General features: G+C 45.3%; 1 protein-coding gene across 7 annotated transcripts in view; it reads right to left on the bottom strand.

Moving 5' to 3' along the window:
* The window catches only part of LOC127006078 (uncharacterized), a 146284-nt gene that overhangs the window by 31360 nt on the left and 96001 nt on the right, over positions 1-18923 (bottom strand). For all 7 annotated transcript variants that reach the window (XM_050875603.1, XM_050875594.1, XM_050875588.1 and 4 more), the window contains one exon: positions 1235-1382. In XM_050875603.1, the coding sequence (XP_050731560.1) occupies positions 1235-1382 (148 nt within the window). The remainder of the gene's footprint in view (positions 1-1234; positions 1383-18923) is intronic.

An 18923-nucleotide genomic window follows, 5' to 3' on the forward strand; every position in this document is an offset into this window, starting at 1 on the left:
TACACTAGAATGTTGGAAAGGACACGAAAGAGCAATATAACGTGAAAATAAGGGAGAAAAAAAGGAGAGATAGGGGATTACAAAAAAGAAAGAATATTGTGAAGGAGAACCGTAAGAGTAATTATAAGAAAGGAAAGGAAAGGCAAGGAATTACAGATAAACTAGAATGTCGGTAACGAGGGACGAAAGAGTAATACGACGAGAAAGTGATGGAGAAAGAGAAAATAGAGAATAACTGCGAGAGGCAAGGTTGGGTATGAAAGGAGAGACCACGTACGGAATATTATGGAGTCGGATATCATAGAGTATTAATTCAGCTCCGTATATACCACTGGCGTCCACATAACAGGGGGATGAAGCGCAAAAACATCCTTTATATCCACGGAGAGTTCTTGGAAATCGTCAAAAAAAAAATCTGATTAGGATTAGGAGAGCTGAGACTTGCGAGACGGAAAAGGAAACCTACTACACCATAAGGAGATTCCAAGAAGGGAGATGAAAATGGATGGGATCATTAAAGGGAGTGTAGAAACGAAGGAAACGAGGAGGGACAGAAGGAGAAAGAAGAAATTGAGAGAAGAGGTAGAATGAAGGAAGGGAAGAAAGAGTGTAGGAAAGAAAGGATAGGAGGGTAAAGTAAGAAGGAAGGATAAAAAATGAAAGAGAAAACGCGGGGGAGGTAGAATGTAAGAAGGTAAGAGGGAGTGTAGGAACGAAGGAAGCGAGGAGGGACAGAAGGAGAAAGAAGAAATTGAGAGAAGAGGTAGAATGAAGGAAGGGAAGAAAGAGTGTAGGAAAGAAAGGAGAGGAGGGTAAAGTAAGAAGGAAGAATAAAAAATGAGAGAAAACGCGGGGAGGTTGAATGTACGAAGGTAAGAGGGAGTGTAGGAACGAGGAAGGAAAAAAATGAGAGGGAAGAAGGGATGGAAGAGGTAGAAGGTAGGAAGGGAAGAGGGAACGAAGGAACGAAAAAAGTGAAGGGTAGAGTAGGAAAGAAGGGATAAAAAGGTGAAGAAGAGGCGGAGGAGGTGAATGTAGGAGGGCAAGAGGAGGTAGACTGTAGGAGGGCAAGAGGAGGTAGAATGTAGGAGGGCAAGAGGAGGTAGAATGTAGGCAGGCAAGAGGAGGTAACAAGCCAGACGGAACCAAGGCCAGACATCGATTGGCCCAGGAAAGGCCGCCACGCCGCTCCTCCACACACACACACACACACACACACACACAGGACACCAACCTTGGAGTTTCTTGAGGACTGCCACCTCCATCTTGAGGACCTGCTTGGGCTGCTTGGCGGACTCGAGCTTGAGGGCCACCTGCTCGCGAGTCACAAGGTCCTGCCCCTCGTAGATCTCCCCGAAGCCCCCGCCGCCGATCTTCCGAACCTGCGAAGAGAACATGTGGGGTCAAATTCTTAAACATCTCGGCGCCTAAGCACTCATATATGACTAGGATTTCATAGGAGTTCTGGGCACTTCTAGGGCTAGTTTTATGGCCCTTCTTGTATAGTTTGACCCTTCCTCTGTACCATGAACCTAAGAAAACACTCATTAGAACCCGACTGTTCTCCTTAGCGCCCTTTAGAAATAGTTGGTTTGAGGGATGGAAGCGTGTGACATTACCGACCCAAGAGAGACGTCGAGGAGCTGGGCGCTAATGGACGAGTAAATAAATAGAACGAATAAATGAATAAATAAATGAATAAATTGATGAAGGCAGCTTTGGTGAGCGAGTGAGTGAATTTGCATTTTCTGTTTCTAGCTGTGCACTGTGTTGCAGAATAACTTTACTAAGGACTCGGCCACCATTTCCAAATAAATTTTCGTTGACAGTGATTCACCGACCTTGGCTGTAGGTACAATCACGAATAATTTATCCTTTAAAGTCACAGCACCTTCGTAGTCTGGACGATGAGTTTAGTGTTTTAAGTTTATGAAATCTTCTTCTCTCTCTCCATTTATCATTCACTTGGAAACCGACTCTGCGAGGGAAATATATTCTCCCCTTGGTGACACAGTGCAATCAAGGAGATGGTGCAGTGACCGAAGGCTTGTTCGAACATCAGGTTTCTGCACTAATTGAATATCATGAAATTAAAGAAGGAAATAAAAGATCAGGTGTCAACTTCAATGGCAAAAGGTCACGGATCTCTTGTGATACATCAAAGCAATGAAAAATAGGCATCTGGTGGATGGTATTCGTGTGAGCCATGGAGGTGAGCCACGCACGGGACTGTGACGATCTGACACGCTAATAACGAGCAAATCATTTCCCAAGCAACACCACAGCCGGAGCGAAGCGGAAAACACACATGAATTAATGCGTCAAAAACGAAGCGCTCGCAATGATCACTCAGCCATGATGGTAAAACTGCCAATAATTGAATGACTTGCTGCAGCCCACGCGCAGCACTTTTTTATGCCTGTGTGGCCCCCGCCCCCCGCCTCCCGCCTTCCACTGACGTCACCTGTCCCTTGCCCCAGACAGCTGCATGAGGTTCCCCTGTCTAGTCTCCCCACCGTCAATCGCCATCACTCCAATGTAATCGAAGCATTGCGTTAGGGCGTGTGGAGGGCAAGGGTGAAATACTACATCAGATACGTGTGAAATGTCAACACCACGACAGCACGAAAATGGAACTGTAGAATAAAGAAGACAATGGCTGTATTAACTTTTTTAGAGCAAAGGAAGCAGCTCAAGGGCAAAAAAAAAATATTGAGAAAAAAAAAACGCTAATCAAAAGAGAGGTCAATTTCGGATGGGGAGGTGTCTCGATACTCGCCTCTTGTGTAGTCCTTCACTCACTCCCACACTATATTCAACACCCACTACGCAGCACATAAAGTTTAACGCACATCACGGGATAATGTTCCCGTATATAAACAAACGACACCGTAATGCAGACAGAACTGAGAGACAAGAGAGAGGCGTGCTGCGTTTTCATGTCCGTGGGTAAAAAAAAAGTCTAATAAGTGCCTTTGACACACGACGAACTTTGCTCTTAGAGTGTGCTTTTAAAGAGGATGTCGTACCCTGCCTGGCCGACTCGAACAATGCAGATCCGGGAGCATTAGTAAAGGGAGAAGTAGGTATCAACTATGAATAATGAAGGTGAGTAAATATATATCGCATCACTACCATCCACACGACCCATCTCAGCCATCCTCCCTATCGCCATCCACGCCAAACACGAGGCAGAAAGTGAGAGGAAGAAGTTCACATCCTCTATGAATGAAGAAGATGAGAAAATAAGGAAATAACATCACATTACTACCATCTACACGACCCGACCCAGCCACCATCCCCATCGCCACCCACGCCAAACACGAGGCAGAAAGTGAGAGGGAGAAGTTCGCATCCTCTATGAATGAAGAGGATGAGAAAATAGCATCACACTACTACCATCTACACGACCCGACCCAGCCACCATCCCCATCGCCACCCACGCCAAACACGAGACAGAAAGTGAGAATCATCTGGCGCCGTCCCCATAAAGCAGCGTCGCGGCCATCGATGTGGACTTCTTGGGCGACCTTGGCGGGCAGTCATCGTCGATCAATGTAATGGCCGCCTCGTTTTCCAGAATAGCCGCCCCCGAGGCCTCATGGGCACGGCTGTCAGAGTTTCGGTTGGTGCGTTATTTATACAATGTCCTTCACACTTGTCAGCGCCGATAGTGGCAGGTCGTGGTTACTCGTCCCTCCACAAGCACCATCGCCGTCACTGTAGCTCATAGGGCCATTTTCTTAAACATTTCGGCGCCCAACCTCATATTTGACAAGGTTTCGTAGGAGGTTTGGGCATTTGGAGGGGTATGTTTATTACCCTTCTGGTAGTCTGACCTTTCTTCTGTACCATGAATCGAAATAAACACTCATTAGAAAGCGATTCATCTCCTTTTTGGCATTCGAAAATTGTTGACGTCAGAGGAGGAAGCGTCTAAGCATACCAGCCATAGTTGCAGCAGTCACAGCCGCCACCACAGCTGCTGCCGCTATCCCTTGGCGTGCAGACGGCCTTAGATTTACAGGGGAAGCTGAGGAAGTGGCAAGGGCGGGAAAAAATAGGGAGGAATGAAATATTACATGAGGGCGTCAGGGGCGTGTGAAGGGAGGTCTCCGGAGGTGTTATATATGTTCAGGGTTACGAGCTTGACTTTTGTTTTGGTTTCTTTTGAATCTGTATTATATTTTCTCGTAGTGTTTTTGTTTTTCGTAGGCTGATGATATTTATGTTTTTTTTCTTTTATTATTTTTATTATCGCTGTTACTTGTCTCTTTCTTTCCCGCAACGACAAACCCACTACATACAGATACAATAGCTCTCTCCTTCACCATGTCATCGTCACCCTCACCATTCTTCACTATACCATAACCATTACTGCCACGAACCTCACCACCACCAGCACCCATCATCACCACTACCACCACCATCACCACTACCACCACCATCACCACCACCACCACCACATAATCCATAACCACCATGCACCCTTCACCACAACTCCTACATCAACCACAATCACACCACCACAAACCTTACCCTCAACCCCCCTCCACATCCACCACCGTAACACCCAACCTCCGCCACCACCACCACTCACGCCACCATGACCAGTGATCGACACAATAAGTTCTGTCACCGCGGGCGCTCGATCCTCACCAACCATTTCCGATAAAACTGGGAAAATGTGGACCTAAATGCTCTTTGTCGGCGGGCTGAAAAAAAAAAAAAATTAAAAAAAAAGGATTGAGAAATACGGGCTGCTATGTTTCCTGTCTATCCTTTCCTTGGTGGGGCGGTGATGGTAAGAGGGAGATGGAGGGAACGGGGGAGGGGGGGCTGCGTGGTATCTGGCATCGAGTGCAGGATCATTATAATGTCCCTCGAATTCAAGGTGATCAGGTTAGCTATACAGTGCCCACCCTCCCCGTCTGTCTGTATGTATGTCTGCCTTAATGTGTCTGCCTTCCTCTATTTATAGGTCTGTCTGTTTTTTTTTTTTCTCTCTCTCTCTCTCTATCTATCCATTTATCTCTTTACCTTGAAAGTATCCGCTTCCTGTGTTTCTTAACCAGCTCCATGATCCAACAACTACACCACTCTAGCAACCACACTTCATCGCCCATTACACCACATTGCTCTACTCTACCCACCTCCCATGCCACCAACCAGGGTCACCACCACAAAACCTCACTCAACCAGTACCCAAAAAGTATAACAGATTCACAAAAAAAAACACGCCTCATAACCGCTCCAAACACCCCATCACGCGGGCAGTCATACCTCAACATCAGGACATTCATTCACGACATTACTTTCATAATTGCAATCATCCTCCCCTTTCACACTAACCAATTTTGATTCCACTCGACAAACATCAACACCATCACACGAGCTCACATTCTTACCATAACAGCTCAGCCCCCCCCCCCCCCCTCACACTTTTCCATCCGCATCGATCAAACACATCATGATGACAACATAACCAATGAATTTTGTCTCCCATTTACCTGTTATTTACATCACTCAGAATTTGCTACGGCCACAATCACGAGGGTCGAACGTGATGACAGCCAGAGGGTAAGGATAGAAGGGCTAGAAAATAGGGGAGAGAGAGAGACATGGTGTTGAAAATGGCGACACTACAACATGCTAAATTCCGTTCCCTTTAATATATTTGTTGGAATATATGGGAGTCAGGTGCTTGAGGGGGTGGGTTGGTTATGGGCCCCTTCAAGGCTGTATGTGCCTTATGGGTGTGCTTTTGTCTAGTGTGGGCGTGAGCGTGGGCGTTGGGGGGGTTGAGGGAAGGGAGGGAAGGAGGGGAGGGAAGAGAAGGCCTGAGAGGAGGGAAGAGAAGGCCTGAGGGGAGTAGATTCAAGGTTAAGAGGAACATCTGGCAGAGGCGTTTCCAATCCCTCTCGACGGTGTGGAACGGGAACTGAGAGAACAACACAGGCCTTGGATGGCTGTTAAACGATGATATTTTTCAAGTATATACCCTCCTCCACGTACTTACCCACCCACCCACCTATCCCACCTACACACACACACACACACACACACACACACGCACACGAGTTGTCGGTAGTTAAAAAAAATGTGGATCTCTTTTTTTTTCGGTGTGTGTGTGTGTGTGTGTGTGTGTGTGTGTGTGTGTGTGTGTGAACATTCTGCATGCCGGTCCCGTGTACGCCGCGGCACACACTATTCACAGCTGTCGTTGGGATGCTCGGAATAGCCGCTGTTTTTTCCGGTGCATCCAGTAAAGTCTGTGGAGCCTGACAACGGCAATTTACGGCCCAATAATTTCTCATCCGTGCAGGCAAAGGTTGAAAATGAAGAGGACGTGGCGAAACGAGTAATATTATTATGTTAAGGGACAGGCAAGGGCGGGGCGTGAGGTGTGCGAGGTTGAAATATTACATTAGATAAGTGTGAAATATTGAAAGGCACGTAAACGGAAGTGTATAATATAGAAGACAATGGCTGAATAGTCCTCCACTCCCTCCCACACTATATGCAACACCCACTACACTAATGATTATCCTGTTGCTGCCGCTCTTCTGTATCTGTATAACTTAGAAAACAACGGGTGTATAGTTCTCCACTCCCGTCCACACCGTATTCAACACCCACCACACTAACGATTATCCTGTTACTGTCACGCTTCTGTACCGCCACAACAACACACTTTACAATTATACAATGTTGTGTTCACCGGTCCAGTGAAGCCTACAGGAAACAGGAGTATTTCACGTGCGAGGGGCTGCACTTCCTGTTATTATTATTATTATTATTATTATTATTATTATTATTTTTATTATTATTATTATTATTATTATTATTATTATTATTATTTACCGTATGTGTGTGTGTATGTGTGTGTGTGTGTGTGTGTGTCGTCACGTGAACACTGCCATGTATCAAGGCACACTACATTTCCGTGGCTCCTGTTGTCCCTGCCAGACTCATAACATTTCCTCGCTCACGTATACTGATCTCCGGTGCTGGGGTGGTGGTGGTAGTGGTGGAGGGGTGCGGAGTGGAGGCTGCCGATGAAGGTAAGTCTAATTCCGTGTTGCCTGCGTGCCTCTGTCCCGCAAGGCAGTGGCGGCCACGCCCAAGGCCATGGGACTTGCTATCTCTGAGCTGCTCACGCTTCGGTGGCTGTTTGTAAACACGTGTATACCCTGCATCACCCATCTCTCTCTCTCTCTCTCTATATATATATATATATATATATATATATATATATATATATATATATATATATATATATATATATATATATATATATATATATATATAGCTATCAATCCATCTCCATTCTTCTTTCCTTCTCTTCCTTCCCTCTCTTTTTTCCTTGTTTTCTTCTTTCCTTCTTCTCCTTCCTTCCTCTCTTCCTTCCTTTTCATTCCCATACCCTCCCTTTCACTACCTCTCCTTTTACGGCTTCGTTTCTCTTATCTCTCCCCCCATTACACCTTCCCTCTCTCTATCGCACCTCTCCGCCTGTCCGTCTGGGGCCTCGTATAAGATCAGGCGGCGCCCCTCCATCACCCGGCAGCTGCGCCTCACCACACCTCCGCCCCCAACCGTAAATATGAACCAAAAACAACAAAGCGAGGTTCCTTCTGAGGCTCACAAGACGGCCAGATCTGAGAGGCGAGTTGTGTGGATTGCCAGGAAAAGCCGAGTAAAAGGTTCATCATAAAATTTAATTAGGAGGTCCATGAATATTTACTTTCAGAACTGAGGCGACAACATAAATTAGTAGAGAAAGTGTTGGCCGTTGTTAAGTCTCTTCGCTGTAAAGTGTTGTGGTTACTGATGGAAAAAAGGAGACTGCAATATTATTTTCTTCTGGCAAACCTTCCTTGTCTCCCAGGCTTCTCTTCCGCCTCCTCCTCCAATACTTCTTGTTCTTCTTTTCTTCTTTTTTTCATTTTTTCTCTTTTCTTTTTCATTTTTCTTCTTTCTCTTCTTCTTCTTCTTTTGTTTTGTTTTCTTTCCCTTTTCTTCTTTTGTTTTCTTCTTTTTCTTCTTCTAGTTCATCATCTTCATCCTCCTCCTCCTACTACTCATCTAATTATTTCTCTTCTTTCGTTCTCCTCCTCCTCCTCCTCCTCCTCGTCCTCCCCTCTCCCAGGATTCGCCGTAAATAGCTAAATTCGCGTGTCCCGCCTGGAATACCAATGTCTCCACCAGACACAGTGACGACACAAATTTCTTTCGTAACCTTGTGGGAGTTTCCATCCTACCATCCACCGAGACGAGGGGTGTTGGGGGGGAGATGGGGGGAGGTGGTGGTGGTGGTGGAGGATGACAAAGTGGGCCAGACTACAATGCCAATCTTTTTCCTTTTCATTTGTCTTCTCTCAGCAACTTTTTTTTTTTCTTGCATCTTCTTTTTACTCTTCTCAATTTTCTTTTCCTGCACATTTTTTTTCTTCTTTTTCGTCTTCTCCCCACTTGTTTTCTTCCTCTTTTCTTCTTTTTCTTCTCCACTACTTGTTCTCTCCTTGTTGTTTTTTTTCTTATTCTTTTTTTTTGTTGTTGTTGTTGGTGGTGGTGGTATTATTATTATTATTGTACGCATTCGTGTCTTTCTGTACATCTTCTTCTTCTTCTTCTTCTTCTTCTTCTTCTTCCTCTTCTTCTTCTTCTTTTTCTTTTTCTTTTTCTTCTTCTGCTGCTGCTTCTTATACTTCTTCTTTTTCTTCTTTTCTTTCTTTTCTAATATTCTTTTATTCTTTTTCCACGTCTTAATCTTTCTCCTCGTAAATCTCCTCCTTTTCCTCCTCCTTTTCCTCTTCCTCCATCTCCTCCTCCTCCTCCTCCTCCTCATCATCATCATCATCATCATCATCATCATCATCATCATCACCATCATCATCATCAGCATCAGCAGCAGCATTTTCATATTACAGTCGTGTGACCCTCGCAGTCTTCGGGTCACTTATCCACTAAAGTCATGGTCAGGCATCGGTGTCCTTCACGTAAGACGGTGCGGACGACCTCGAAGGGAAGGGTGCGTGTGTGCGTGCGTGAGTGCGTGACAGGTGTTGTGTTGCTTTGCCTTGTGTCGATGGGTTCTGATCTTCTTATGCGAGGCGTGTTTGTGTTGTTGAGCGACAGGTTCTCAAAACGACTCTTTCTCTTATTTTTTCCTTTCTTTTTTCTTTCTTTCTTTCTTTCTATCCTTTTTTTCTTTTTTCTTTCTTTCTTTCTTTCTATCCTTTCTTTCTTTTTTCTTTCTTTCTTTCTATCCTTTCTCTCTTTTTTCTTTCTTTCTCTCTTTCTGTCTCTTTTTTCTCTTTACTTATTTTTCGTCCTTTGTCTGTATCTATCTATCTATCTATCTATCTATCTATCTATCTATCTATTTATCTATCTATCTATCTATCTATCTATTTATCTATCAATCTACCTATCTATCTCTCTATGTGTTTATTAATGTATTTATTTACTTATATATCTTTCTATCTAACTATGTATTTATCTCCATCTTTCTCTCACTCTATGTAAGCATGTTTGTATGTATGTATGTATGTATGTATGTATGTATGTATGTATGTATGTATGTATCTGTGTATGTATGTATCTCTGTGTGTATTTATGTATCTCTGTATTTCATTCTCATTGGAACATGACACTGCATCGGATTCCCTTTGGTCACACGGCGGAGGCTACTTTTAGATCGCATATACATTCAGATCGTTTATATTTTTAGATTGCTTATACTTTTAGATCGCATTTACTCCAGGCTTTAAGAGGATGAAAACCCACCATGAATTCAAGTCGGTGTGTTTCTTATTTCTATGTAAATTTACGTAAATTCTCTCTCTCTCTCTCTCTCTCTCTCTCTCTCGGCACTCATTAGCAGGCCAGGTGTACACATGAGGCTGGTAAACACGGTACAAATTCCTACGGTGACAGGTGTCCCGTGCGGAGGCAAGAGGCGGATATCGAACGCGGGGAAGGAGAGGAAGAAGAAGGGAGAACAGGGGGAGGAGGAGGAAGAAAAAGAGGAAAAAGAAGAAGAAGAAGAAGAAGAAGAAGAAGAGAAGGAGGAGGAGGAGGAGGATAACAGGCGCGGGATATTGACAGCGCCTCCCGCAGACCTTGGGGCGTTGTATTCACTTCACTCACCACCACCACCACCACCGCTATCACCACCACCGCTGTCACCACCACCACCAACAGCACTATCACCACAAACACCACTACCCCCATCATCATCACCACCACCACCGCTGTCACCACCACCACCAACAGCACTATCACCACAAACACCACTACCCCCATCATCACCACCATCTTCACGACCATCACCACCACCACCATCACCGCCCTCTCTCTCACCTGTACACGCGCTTCCTGGTAATTAATGCCTATTTTTCTAAAAGGCAATTAACCTGAAGATGTTACCTGGGAGACGTGTGTGTGTGTGTGTGTGTGTGTGTGTGTGTGTGTGTGTGTCGTCATAAGAGGCCGCTTGGCACCTCGACCCCGGAAGAAGGAGGGAATCATGGCGAACTACCTCATGAAATTCTTCGCGGGACTTTCGCATACCAATAGGGGGAGGGTGTGCTAAGGGGGGTTGAGAGGGGTGCAGAATGGCATACCAACAGGGGGGGATTGGGGAGTAAAGGGGGGGATGAGAGCGGGGTACAGGAACGGGGAGAAAGGGGGTGTTGGAGGGTGCTTCGGGGGAGAGGGGGGGGTTAAAAAGAAGGAGTGATGAAGCAGATATGGGAGGGGTTAGGGAGATGAGGAAGGAAGGAGCAGAGGAGTGGAGGAGAGGGTGAGGGGTGGGTAAAGAAGTGGAATAACGGAGGGATGAAGAAGGAGTGAAGGCAGAGAAGTTGGAGGAGGTGAAGGAGATTTGAAAGGGAGTGTGGGAGAGCCGAGGGAGGGGATGAAGGAAGGAAAGGAGTGTACGAGGAAGAGGTGATGGAGGTAATGACAGAGGAATGGGTATAAGAGGAGTTGACTGAGGGAGGCGAAGGTAAATATGGAGATAGGAAGGAGGTGATGAAGGTGAAGGGGATGGAAGAAGAGGGGTTACCACAAGACGATGATGGGTTGGAGAATATGGAAAGAGAGGTAAAGGAGAGATGAAGATAAAAAGTGTGTGTATGCGAGACAAGAACAAGAACAAGAGAACAAAGAATAAGATAAGAGGCGACAAAAGAGAAAAAAATGAGCGTAATGAAAAGTAGTGTGAGGAGGAATGTGCAAAGCTAAAAAAAAAAATGTCGAGAAACGATGAAAAAGGGAAATGAAGGGAAACTCGAGGGTGAGAATATGGGGAAAAAATAATGAGAGGGAGAAACAGATTAGGGAAAAGGTAGATGGATGATGACAAAGAAAGGGGAACGAAGGGAAACTCGAGGGTGAAAATATGGGGAAGAAATAATGAGAGGGAGAAAAAGATTAGGGAAAAGGTAGATGGATGATGACAAAGAAAGGGGAACGAAGGGAAACTCGAGGGTGAAAATATGGGGAAGAAATAATGATAGGGAGAAAAAAATAGGGAAAAGGGGAGATGGATTGTGACAGGGGGAACAGAAAAGGGTTGGCTGATGGATGAGGAAGGGAGGCGATCATTAGGAAAGGTAAATAAGAGAAGGGAGGTAAATATGCGATGGGGCCGAAGGGGAAAGGTAAACAAGGAAAGCTACCAAAGTCTACGGTGAAAGGAAACCATAAAGGGAGACAAGGGTGAATACAGAAAGAAAAAAAATGGATGGAACTACAGAAGCCATATGAGAAAAGTCCAAAAGGATATCATAGGAAAGTGTTCATCCAGTAAAGAAAACAGAGATGAAAAAAAAAAACTGCAAAAGAATATCATAGGAAAGTGTTCATCCAGTAAAGAAAACAGATAAAAAAAAACTGCAAAAGAATATCATAGGAAAGTGTTCATCCAGTAAAGAAAACAGAGATAAAAAAAACTGCAAAAGAATATCATAGGAAAGTGTTCATCCAGTAAAGAAAACATTGAGATAAAAAAAAAAACTGCGGTGTGAAATCTGAAGAAAAAAAAGAGAAACCAAAATACAGGAGCAGAACCCACAGCGAAAATGGTAGTGACAGAAGTACCGTTAAAGAGACTATACGTCGCCCCATCAACTGTACTGAAATGAACTGAGCTGAACGGACTTGAAAGATGAGTGACACGGGAGGGAGGGAGAGATGGTTTGCAAGGGCTTTTTTTTTCAGCGGCCTTTTTTGTAGCGGTCTTTTTTTGGTAGCGGTCTTCATTTCGTACTCTTTTTGTTGCCCTTGAGCCGTGTCCTTTGATGTAAAAAAAAAAGTTAGAATACGGGTTAATTTGGGGTGATAGGAAAGCGGTCTGAGAATCTATACTAAGAACATCAAGATAAAACAAATTGATCTGGAAAAGAATGAGTTAATACGGACGAGAAGGAGTGACAGGAGAAGGAGGGAGGGATGGCGTACAGAGATAGAATACGTGTGAATTTGAGGTGATAGGAAAGCGGTCTGAGAATCTATACTAAGAACATCACGATAAAACAAATAGATGTGGAAAAGAATAAGAGTTAATACGGACGAGAAGGAGTGACAGGAGAAGGAGGGAGGTATGGCGTACAGAGATAGAATATGGGTGACTTTGGGGTGATAGGAAAGCGGTCTGAAAATCTATAGTAAGAACATCAAGATAAAACAAATCGATATGGAGAAGAATAAGAGTTAATACGGACGAGAAGGAGTGACAGGAGAAGGAGGGAGGGATGGCGTACAGAGATAGAATACGGGTGACTTTGGGGTGATAGGAAAGCGGTCTGGGAATCTAAAGTAAAACCATCCTCATGAAACGAATCATTATGGAGGAGGATAAGAGTGACCCGAGAGAGTAGGGGGAGCAGATAAACCTGAATGGATAAAGCTGAATATGAGCTGATAGAAAACTGACCTGGGAAGTACAGAAAATCAACATCCAGAAAGAAAAGTAAATTGAATGAGGATAAGTCACACGAGAGGAAGAAAAGAGGATACTGGCTGGACTTGGAGTGATAGAGAAGCTTAAGGAGAAGGAAAAGGAGAAGGAAGGGAGAGAAAGAGAGAGAGGAATAAAGAGAGGGAGAAGGAAGGAAGGAAGGAAAGAAAGGAAAGGAAAGGAAAGGAAAATAAATGTGAAGGAAGGAATATAAAAAGAAAATATTAGAAGAGAGTAATAAGGAGGATATCCTGAGAGTAGTATAGGCACTGCAGAGGCGATGAGGACGAACAGAACCACACAAAAAAAGGAAGACTGACAAAGGAGAGGGACGTGATGTTAAAGAAAAAAAAAAGTAAATAAAGTTCTCGAAGTAGAAACTGAGATGAGGATAACAGTGAACAGAGCAAAAAAAAAAAAAAAAAAAAATAAAAGAAAGGAAGACTGACATAGGAGAGGGACATGACGTTAAAGATAAAAAAAAGTAAATAAAGTTCTCGAAGTAGCAATTGAGATGAGGAAAAGAGTGAACAGCAAAATAAAAAAAGGAAAAAAGAAAGGAAGACTGACATAGATGAAGGACGCGATTTAAATAGAGGAAAAAGGATAAATAAAGCTCCTGAAGTAACCATTGAGAGGACGATGAGGGTAAATACAGAAATAAAAAAGAGAGAAAAAAAAGAACTGATCGAGGATAATTAGAGATATGGTGACAGATGATACAAAGGAAGTCGAAGGGGAAGCAACCATAGTGAAAGGCGGAGGTGGGGGAGTAGAGAGGGGGGGGCCATACTGAGAGGGGGGGGAGGGGTAGAGAGGAGAGGAACCATACATTCTAAGAAGCTGGGGTGGAGTGGGGGGATAGAGAGGGGAGGGACCATAATGACAGAGGAGTGAGGGGGTGGGGCGGTAGAGAGGGGAGGGACCATACTGAGAGGGGAGGAAGGGGTAGAGAGGAGAGTGACCATACTAAGAAGCTGGGGTGTAGTGGGGGGGATAGAGAGGGGAGGGACCATAATGACAGAGGGGTAAGGGGGTGGGGCTATAGAGAGGGGAGATACCATACTGGGGGGCATAGAGAGGGGAGGGACCATAATGACAGAGGGGTAAGTAGGTGGGGGGATAGAGAGGGGAGGAATGGATGGGTTGAGAGAGGGGAGGAACCAGCGTATTCGTGACCCTATATTAGGCCAGGTGTGTGAATCTCATTACACTTGGGGTGCCCGTGGCCCCGCGGCCCCCCCCCCATGCCCCCCTGCCCCCCCCCCCCGTTAAGCCTGATTCACTCCCACCACCACACCCTCCACTCTGTCTCCCCTTCCCTTGCACCCCTTTCCCCATACTCATACTCACGACAGCTATCACCCTCCCACACACACCAGCTATCACCACCCTACACACCCAGTCTGCCTCCCCCCTCCCAATCACAACCACACCTCCCCACACTCCCTTCTTACCCTCCCCAGTTCACTTTCCCCTTACCCACCGCCTCTGCCACAGCCATTTCCCCTCCCTTTCCATCATTTCCCTTCATTCCGTCTCCCCTTCCCCACATCTACTCCCTTCACTACCACACCTCTTCCACATCTTTTCCACTCCAGCTCCCTTCCACTCCCCAGCCGCCACTCCAACCACTTCCCTTCCCTCCTTGCCTCCACACCATACCTTTCTTCCCCCCCCCTCCCCTTCACCAGTCCCTCCTCCCCTCCACGGCTCCACACTATGGATTTTCTGTTGTTTTTTAGCGTGGCATGGAGGAGGGACGAGGGCGGCAGCGTGACTAATTCTAGGCCTGAAAGGAACGAACAAAAAGAGGATATGTTTCGCAGAGCTCTTGGTGTCTTGTCTGCAGTGAGACGCAACTCCATCGGCTTCAATAAATAGTTGAACACATTTAGTTTTCGTTCTGATAGTCTGCAGCTAAATATAAATACTTTACCACAGTTTTGGCAGGCTGATTCACGTCCTTGATTTTGTTTGGTAAAAACAAGCCGAATTTTCTTCAAGGTTCGTGACTCTTTAGTGTTTGAAATAATCACCGGGGGATCAGCGCGGCAGACAGCTTTGGTCACGAGTCCATCAGCGCCTAGGAGCTGCCGCCGCTGCTGGTGGCTCTAATTATAGCTCCTTCCATATTCTCATGCCAAGGGCCAGGAACAAAGCTCTCTGACAACAATTTTTACAACATATGCCTCTCTACCTTTTGTTTTATTGTTTATAAATTTTCTTATTAACCTTATTGATTCTAGTTCTGGTTTGGTTCCATGCAAGCTGTACAGTAAAGGTGCCAGGAAGTCAATGGAAAAAACAATACATTTCCGGTGGTCAGAATGAGGCTCATAGCGAGATCAAAGTAAATGTTGCCCGACGGCTGTGCTCGTGGCTGTGCTCGCTCTCCTCTGGTTCGATTCATCACGAGAAGCAGTATCATAAAATTAGACATTCTGTGTATCACAACCTTAGCGGGCCGCTCCTCACGTGAAATCGATGGCCTAAACCCCTCTTTATTTAACCTCGCACCCCAGGGAAGGACGGGCGTGGAGGAGGAACACTAATGCGTGGAGGAGAAGCCTAAACCTCCGCTGAGCCTTGATGAATAACACACCATGCTCACCCTAGCCCTCCACGCCCCCCTCCCTCGGAAAGAAGAAAACCCACGCCTCAGTCCCAGTTCCCAGAGTTAGTCTTCAGTCTCAAGTATTATCATCATCATTTACATTCAGATTTCCCCCGGTGTGCGGCAGGGCCCCGCGCCTCGGCCAAGGGCAGCGGCGGCGGGGCGGCACGAGGCGCCGAGACGATAACTAACGAAGCTTGTGCACATGACCTTCATTTGTATTCTTGTTAAAACCTTGAATAGGGAGCCACAGTGAGGCGAGGCTGTGTGTGTGTGTGTTGGGAGGTAGAGGTGTGTGTGTGTGTGTGTGTGTGTGTGTGTGTGTGTGTTTGTGTGTGTGTGTGTGTGTGTGGCCTCGCACTGCCAATATCATTATATATGAAGATGGACTCGGCCTCGGCTGTGAGAGCGGGTGGGCGGCCGGTGCTGGTGGTGAGGGATGGCGGTGAAGGCAAAAGATAGGATGAAAATAAGTATAGGATAAAAAGCGGGGCGAAGGGAGCGAATCTGCGAGGCGGAGTGGGCGGGCGGTGAGCGAGGTAAAGTGGGCTCTAAAGGTAAAGTCCGGCGTGTAAGGAGTATACCTGCGAGAGAAGGTAAGATTTGGGGAAGGGAGAGGGGGGAGGAGGGGCTGAGGTTGAAATGAGTTTGGGAGATAAGAAAGAGGGAAAGTGGATGGTGGAGGGTCTGTCGGGGTCTGTCGGCAGGTTGATGAGGGGAGATGAAGTGGAGGTTGGGCCTTTAGACGATGTGAGAGGAGTTAAAGAGGTCTTGGAGATTATTAGAATGAGCATAAGAAGATAAGTGAGCGGAGGCTTTGTCGGCGAGCTCATGTGGGGAGATGAGGTGGGATTCAGGTCTTTAGGATAATTTCACGAGGTCCTGAGGAGGATTTGAATCATAATTAGTAAGGAAAAAAGCCTCGACTGATATATTGGTTTCGACAAGCCAATCAGTCACGGAGAACACAATATGCACCTCCAATAAGGCCTCCTCCTCCTCATCTGTCTCCCGTTACGCCCTTCCTCCTCCCAACAATGGCGTAACAATGGCTCCGATCCTAAGCCGCGTGGAACAAAGGGAATACAAACACCTATCTAGTGGGCCTTTGTGACGCTCAATAGGGGACATCACATACACAGCCGGCAATTTGTCGGGGTCATCAACAGGTATAAAGAAAATCATTGCAGCGCCATAAACAACCTTAGGGAATACCGTTTAAAAATTTACCTGAAACGAGACGGGAATGAAAAAAAAAGAGGTACCGGAGTAAGTTGTGTGAAAAAAGAATATTACAGCCCCATTATATAAACTACCTTGGGGACTACCTTTTAAAATCTAACCTGAGACGAAAAGGAAATTTTAAAAGAGGGCATCTGCGCAAGTTGTGTAAAGACCGAACACCTGATGCCAATATGAATACAAAACAGGTGAATATGTGAGAGAAAAGGGGTGAGACAGGTGAGTCCAAGAGAAATGGTGAGGAGATATAGAAGGTTTTGAAAGACAGTGCAAAAACGACGCCCGGGATAAGAGTGGAAAAGAAGAAAAAAAGAAGGGCGTAGGAGGGGCATTGAAAGGAGAACTACATACGTCAGAGAGGAAGAGGAAGAAAAATACCAGATACTTCTTTGCCGCTTTCATGAAAATAATCCCCGGCGATAAAGTTCAAGACCTGCTTTCACCACCTGAGCTCTCCTTCCTCCCTTCCTCCCTCCCTCCCTTCCTCTCTCCTTTCCTCTCTCCCTCCCTTTTATAACCCTACTCCTTTCTTTATGCCTTTTTTCCTTAAATCCTCTATAGGGTACCCTTCCTATCTTTTATCTATTTCTCCTTTTCCTTTTATTCCCTCCTCTCTTTCTTCTTCCTCCTTCTTCCCTTCTTCCCTCCCTTTATAACCCTACCCTTTCTTTATGCCTCTTTTCCTTAAATCCTCTATAGCGTACCCTTCCTATCTTTTATCTATTTCTCCTTTTCCTTTATTCCCTCCTCTCTTTCTTTCTTCCTCCTTCTTCCCTTCTTCCTTCCCTTTATAACCCTACTCCTTTCTGTATGCTTTTTTCCTTAAATCCCCTGTAGCGTACCCTTCCTCTTTTTATCTTTATTTCCTTCTTCCTTATTCTCCTCCTCTCTTTCTTCCTTCCTCCTTCCTTCTTCCTTCTTTTATAACACTATTCCTTTCTTTATGCATTTTTTCCTTAAATCCCCTATAGCGTACCCTTCCTCTTTTTCCGTTTTCTTCTTTACTTCTTCTCTTCCCTTTACTCCTCCGCCCTTCATTCTCCCTCCTCCCTTCTTCCCTCCCTTTCACAATCTTCTTCCTTTCTTCATGTGTCTTCTCCTTAAATCCCCACTAGCGAACCTTCCTCTCCTTCCTTTATCTCCTTTGCTTCTTGTCTTCTTATACTCTCCTCCACCCTCCCTCCCTCCTTCTTCTTTCTCTCCATCCCTCTCTTTCACAATCCTATTCCATTATTCATGCATCTTTTCCTTTCATTCCCTTCGGCGTACCCTTCCTCTCCTTCCTCTATCTTGCTCTTCTTCCTCCTCCTATTCCTCCTCCTCCTCCTCCTCCTCCTCCTAACCCTCCCTCTCTGTTCCATGTCAATACCTTACATCCCCACGAACGTACCCTATTCTTCCTCCTCCATCTTTACCATAATTGTCTATTTATCTATTTTTTTCTCCTTCCTTCTTCAACTGTTCATCGATATATTATTTTCCATGTCTCTTCTCTTATGGACCCTTCCTCTTCCTCCACTATTTTCGTCGCTGTTTGCTTTCCTTTCCTGCTCTCCCTCTTTTTATCGTTTTTGGTACGTCCATGTCTCTCTGCCTGTAATCCTTTCCTTCCCTTCTTTCTCCGCTCCTTTCCTCTCTCTTCTCTCTCCCTCAAGCTCCTTCCCACGAGATCGTCCCTCAAACACTCCGGGTCTCCGTAAGCCAGTCTTTGTTTGATCGTCGCTTAATTGCCTCTGTTCAACCCTTCCACCCGCCGCCTCTACGCCCGTTCAGTTGTTGTTCTCGTTCGTTTTCTTCGCTTTCTTTTCTCGCCTCGATTTGGTTGTGGGTACAGTCAGGGTTGTTGTTGTTTGTCTATTTTTGTGTGAGTTTCTCTTCTTCCGTGATTAATAGTTTTCTTGTTGTCTTTTCTATTAGGTAAGCACTAATATCACAGTCATTATTATCATCATCATCACCATTTCGATCATTTTCACCTTACATATTCTCATCCTTAAGTTATTTTCGTTTCTACTGTTAATCTTTTTCGTATTTCTTTTTTCTTCTTTCTTCTTCTTCTTCTTCTTCTTCTTCTTCTTCTTCTTCTTCTTCTTC

This window comes from Eriocheir sinensis, chromosome 3, assembly GCF_024679095.1.
Source record: "Eriocheir sinensis breed Jianghai 21 chromosome 3, ASM2467909v1, whole genome shotgun sequence".
Lineage (NCBI taxonomy): Eukaryota > Metazoa > Arthropoda > Malacostraca > Decapoda > Varunidae > Eriocheir > Eriocheir sinensis.